Source organism: Lagenorhynchus albirostris, chromosome X (assembly GCF_949774975.1).
Source record: "Lagenorhynchus albirostris chromosome X, mLagAlb1.1, whole genome shotgun sequence".
Lineage (NCBI taxonomy): Eukaryota > Metazoa > Chordata > Mammalia > Artiodactyla > Delphinidae > Lagenorhynchus > Lagenorhynchus albirostris.
In genome coordinates this window covers 228,022-233,894 of record NC_083116.1, presented here as the reverse complement: position 1 = coordinate 233,894, position 5,873 = coordinate 228,022, and the positions used below count along the sequence as shown (strand labels likewise).

The following is a 5,873-nucleotide window of genomic DNA, read 5'->3' as shown; positions in this document are numbered from 1 at the left end:
AGTATGCCTTCCTTTGAGTCCTTGAGCTTTTGAATTTCCAGTCTGTTTGAATCTAATTTCCTTTGGGAAATCAGTGAGTCTAAAATGCATCTAGCATGTACGTTATTGTTTTTACAGTGTAAATGACTTGAAGAGCCCCACACATTATTTATTTATCTGATCAATGGGGAATAAATTCATTTCGTATAAAATTATCAAAAGATTCTTCCCAATCCAAAGCTCCTACGTCCACATACCCTGCAAGCCAGCTGAACAATGTGTCCTTGTTTATTTGGGTGTCCAGATGAAAACTACCTGTTTCTTTCTAATGCTGGGACTATGAGTCTTAACAAAGATACAGCAAAGGTAGAGGTGTAAGGCTTCAGGGGATTGTGAGTCCAAGTAGATAAAAGAGACAAACATGTTGCTTTTGAATGCCCAAGTAAACAAGGGCATGTTGCCCAGTTTACCCTCAAGGGCTGAAGATGTAGAAGGTATGGACGAAGAGAATTATTTTGTCAAATTGTTTAGTTATGTAATTACAGACCATAATAGGGAAGAGTCCCTCAAAATCACCTTGTCCATTCCTATAATTATATAGATACCGGAACTGAGGCCCAAACAAAGTAAGTAAGTGATTTGCCAAAGGTTACATGTTTGAGTCTTAGAATCTCCGTAGTCTTTATCTGCGTTCTCTTGTGCTGCATTAAATAACACTGAAACAAGTAGCTAAAAAGTGAAACTATAGTCAAGCTGGTTCTTTGATGTGATGTGCCAGAAGTTATTTTTAACTAAATTAAATCTTCTTTCAAAAAATGAACAGATGTAAATTCAACTAAATAAGTTTGCATGGGGATGTAGCCTCGAAAGGCAATGAGTCTGATCATATTAGCCACTGAGTCCTTTATGAGCGACGTCTTGTTTCCTTGCTGTTGAACCTTGGGCACATTTCAGTGCCATGTTTGCTTGCTTATGGAAATCTGATCAAGCACTATCCTCTTTCACTTGTTCCTTTCTATTACTCATTCAAGCTTTCCATCCCATGCAGTAGTGTGAGTAATCGATCTATTTTGAGGAGGCCTGAAGTCTGATGGATTTCAAATATATACTTTATTCATGCTAGTGTTTCCTAGGTCCTAATGCCCCCATGGTGACTCTTAGAGTTTTGTTTAACTTTCCTTAGGCACACCTCTTTCGGCTGTTCAGTCTTCCAGGTGGTGCAATACAGTAATCTACTGCTGGAAAAATATTTTCCTCATGGTCACCGTTATCAGTACTAGGCTCAATCAAATGCTTCAGGGGATGACCACCGAGCGCTTCCTGATTGTGGTACAATGAAGGCACAAGCATATATTTTCTAGATGTTCAACTTGTCTGAGATTTGGTATAAAAACTGCTGCTCTTTAAGAAAGCCAGTTTATCGTCTAAGGCAAAGATAGAGAAAAGCAGTCCAAGCAGATTCTGCCTCATAAATCCCATCAATATAGACTTGACTTAGGGCGGTAAAAAGTACAATTATAGGTGATATTTGAAATAATTCAGGGCTCATCTTCTGTGGTTCCCCCATCCCCAGGTTATTCCTATGTATACAAAAGTTTGATTCTGAAGCCATGCTGCCATTTAGAAAGAATTACCTCCTCAGTAAGTTAAAGCAGCTTATAAAATGAGGAGAACAGCAAGATCATTAGTCTTGACTTTCTTACCCCCTTGGGAAGCCTTTTTTCCTATTATTCTACAGATAGCCTAATTTCTGCCATCTGTGTCTCTGCCATATCTCTGCTATTACTGCAACTTGCTTGCTTGCCTGTATTCATTGAATCAAGCTTGTCCTTTATCATCTGTTTATTTATGCTTATAAATTTCACTGAAAGGAAAATTTTGCTTGAGAATATATATATACATATGCATATATATACATATATATGTATATGTATATATGCAACTTCTCATGGAAGGCTTTTGAGGCTTTCTCTTTTACATCAGTGTTGCTTTAGGAAGTGACCTTTGCATTTGAAATTAGGTTCCATTTTTATAAGAACTTTGATGCTGAAGGCCTAGATTTCTTGGTTAGCAAAGCTCTTAATGAGCGAAATGCTCCTGTGACCCTAGTCGTATGATGGGCTACTACAGGAATCCGTAATCAGATCTTTGCTCCCAATGTGCTTTATAGTCCGGATGAGATAACCAGACTTGCCTGTAAAGAAGTAGGTGAGGTCAATTACAGAATAGAGGAGTAACATGAAGACTAAAGTGATTTAAGGTAGTGGTGGTGATGGGGCCCGAGGTTTGTTGGTTCCCTGCAAAGTACTCATGCCTGTGTGTTCTCATTCATTGTTTCTATTCCCTCTCTCCTAGGATTTTCTGATGCGCCCTAAGATCCATGTAACTACAAGGGCTCTTTATCACCACAAGTGCCACCCTGACCCAAAACCACTCAGAACTCAAGAATCAAGGCAAAATGGATGCCGCAGTGACAGATGATTTCCAACAAATCCTGCCTATTGAACAGCTGCGCTCTACTCACGCGAGCAATGATTATGTGGACCGTCCTCCAGTCCCCTGTAAACAGGCCCTCTCCAGCCCTTCCCTTATCGTGCAAACCCACAAATCTGATTGGTCCCTGGCTACCATGCCTACTGCTCTCCCACGCAGTCTCAGCCAGTGCCATCAATTGCAGCCCTTGCCTCAGCATCTGAGCCAATCTAGCATTGCCAGCTCAATGTCCCATAGCACCACTGCCTCTGATCAAAGGCTCTTGGCCAGCATTACGCCCTCACCTTCAGGCCAGTCCATCATCCGAACCCAGCCTGGAACAGGGGCCCACCCAAAGGCTGATGGTGCTCTGAAGGGAGAAGCTGAGCAATCTGCCGTGCACCCCAGTGAGCACCTCTTCATCTGCGAGGAGTGTGGGCGCTGCAAATGTGTCCTCTGTACGGCAGCTCGCCCTCTCCCCTCCTTCTGGCTGTGCAACCAGCGTTGCCTTTGCTCCGCTGAGAGCCTCCTCGATTATGGCACTTGTCTCTGCTGTGTTAAGGGCCTCTTCTACCACTGTTCTACTGATGATGAAGACAACTGCGCTGATGAGCCCTGCTCCTGTGGGCCTGGCTCTTGCTTCGCCCGCTGGGCAGCCATGAGCCTCACCTCCCTCTTCTTACCCTGCCTGTGCTGCTACCTGCCTGCCCGTGGCTGCCTCCATCTGTGTCAGCAGGGCTGTGATGGCCTTCGGCGGCCAGGCTGCCGCTGTAGGAGGCACACCAACACTGCGCGCAGAAAAACCTCTTCCGGCCGCGCGCCCTTCCGCGAGGCCCAGGAGAAGTCTGCATGACCTTCCCACAAGGGGGACCCAGTGCTTTCTCCTGCCAGGCCCCACCAATAAAGCGCAGGCCTCACCTTTGAAGAAGGGGAGGAGGAGAAAAGCAGCCAAGCCAAAGTTAGGGCTCACCAGTTTCGCTCCTGCAGTGTCAGGGGAATGGTCAAGTACATCCTGGTGCAGGATGCCTTGCTCTTTCTCACAGTATCTATCCCACTCCTCCTCAGTCTTTTTACACCCACCATCTCAGCCCTTATGGCTGTCATGGCATATTCAGGTGATATATAAGCATGAGGCTTGGACACTGAGGGCTGACAGAGCCAGCAACGTGGAGGTTTAGGGGCTCCCCAACGTAGTACCTCTCGATGCAGGCTCTGAGTGTCACTCTGCTTTCCACAGTGCCTTTGGAAGCTTTCTTCTTAGATGGTTTTCACAGGTCCACGTGGAACAGTGTTCAGTATTCCAGGGAATCTGACCCCTTCTCCGTCTACCGCCCCTCTGGTCTTTAGTCTTTTTCTCATTTTCTCCTCTTCTTGCATTACTCTGTTCTGGTCTCATTCCCACTGCATTCTCACCCTCTCTACTTTTACTTTTCCTCTCTTTTCTTTTTCTCTCCCTGCTTTCTTCTCCTTCCCTCCCTTTCTCTCAGACTAATCCTTTCTCTGCCTGTATTTCTGTCTTGTTTGATCTAATCTTTGTCTCCTTCTACCTGTCCCTCTTTCTCTCTCTAACAAGTCAAAAAGTGCTGTTTTTCCGTAGGTGTTTCCTTTGACGCCAAACTTTGCTGTTATACTATTTACTAATTTTTATTGAGGGAAATTGATTACTGTAATGAACTTATCACTAGCAATAGTGTGTGTGCACTCATAACCACACTCGCCAGTTTATGAGCATACGAGGCAAACTTATCTTACATTTCCAGGTTTAATTAGTTGAAGTTTTACTCCCTTTCCCAATAATCAACGTACAGTACTGACAGATTCCACTAGCATGCTGAGTAGGATAGTAAATCAGGATGCTCATAACTTTGTATGTCTGACCCAAGTGCCAAAGGCAGACGTGCTTTATAGCTAAATGAACAAAGCAAAGGATATTACAGAGGTCTGTTCTCTCTTAGAAGCTAACTGCCCTGAGACTGCATGGCTCAGGCCTTAATAATGGACATAAAAAGTCATAAAACTTTAGAGCTGGAAGGATCTTAACTGTTAATCTAGTTCAACGCCCTTATTTTACAGATGGGAAAACTGAGGCCTGGAAATAGGAAGGGATCTGCCCAAGGCTACACACTGAGTTAATAGAGTTGGGCCTGGCATACAGGTCTTGTGACTCTTGGTTCAGTATTCTCTATTAACAATGACAGAAAGCCATTCCCATTCAATTTTCAGGAATCATGCCAAGCTAGTGTGGTGGTCTTTATGTGGGGCACAGTGGGTAGCTAACTTTCAGGTGTCAAGGCTGCCCCCAGTGGACATCACCTTTGGCTCTGTCACCTTGTAGAAGCTCAAGTGTGCAAAAGAAAAGCTTAAGGAAGCCCTAATCAAGCTGTATCTTCGCCATTGCACCTACCCTTTGCTACACACTGTGCTTGCTCCTGGCTTTGTCTGCAGTGGCAGTTGCCTGAGAACCTAAATTTCAGCAACAGTGGAAAACTGAGATGAAAGATGTATAATGCAGAGAACTGACTTCTCTCTTATGAAATACCAAGAGCTTGTGCTGTGAATCCCCTTCAATGGGAAAAGGCTGCAGTGGTGATAGCAGGCTCCTAAGGACTGCTGCTGAAAGATGCAAGAATTAGATACAGTTTCCCTCTGTAAGTGAATCCAAAATTCACTACAGAATTCAAAGATTGAGGGCACTTGCTTGAAATCAAGGTGCTCCGACTTAGTTTAAGACTTCCAGACTCTAGCTTTATATATCATCGTCTCTTTTAAAGTGTGCATGGGTATGTATTACAGGGTGGAACGGTGGGGAGAAATGTATAGTCATACACAGGGGGAAGAAGAAGGGAACATCCACGTCCCCTTGTCGGCTATATACTATAGGAATACGTGCCACTCAGTCTTTGTTGGTTCTGAATCTCCCTGAAGTGTACTGACATTTGGGCTGCAGAGACCCTCACCTTCTCTTTCACCTCCTCTTCTAGAATTGCTTTGCTCTATTTTTGTATATATAAATATGTCATGATGATTATTAATAATGTTAATGATATCGCTGCAAATGGTGCCACATGCAAGGTTTGGCTTCTTGGAACATTTATAACCCGAACCAGTACCTGCCACCTCTCATGTTGCTTTCAAGTCCTTCCATTTAAGTAACTTCTTTTTACCTTACAAGTCTGCCTGATTGACCTTTGAACTTAGCCACCCCTAAAAGCTGTGCCCGGTTTTCTGGGTCAAGCTGGATGGTGATGAGTAGCAACACACACTTCTCTTCGCTTCTGCCTGAAATTTGCTTGAAGCTGAGATAAGTAAGGATTCTGACACTAGTGCATTGTTCCTGGAGCTAAAGTTATTCTATGGATGTTTGCTGATTAGTTTCAGGACCCAAAACAACACAAGTCCCTCCTCCTTGATAGCTCCTTCAT

At 44.0% G+C, this 5,873-nt stretch overlaps 1 protein-coding gene across 1 annotated transcript; it reads left to right on the top strand.

Moving 5' to 3' along the window:
* Nucleotides 1–2,437: 2,437 nt before the first annotated feature.
* On the top strand, nt 2,438–3,304 carry SPRY3 (sprouty RTK signaling antagonist 3). The gene has a single exon (XM_060138638.1). The coding sequence runs from the start codon at nt 2,438–2,440 to the stop codon at nt 3,302–3,304; it is 867 nt and encodes a 288-aa protein (XP_059994621.1).
* Nucleotides 3,305–5,873: the final 2,569 nt, after the last annotated feature.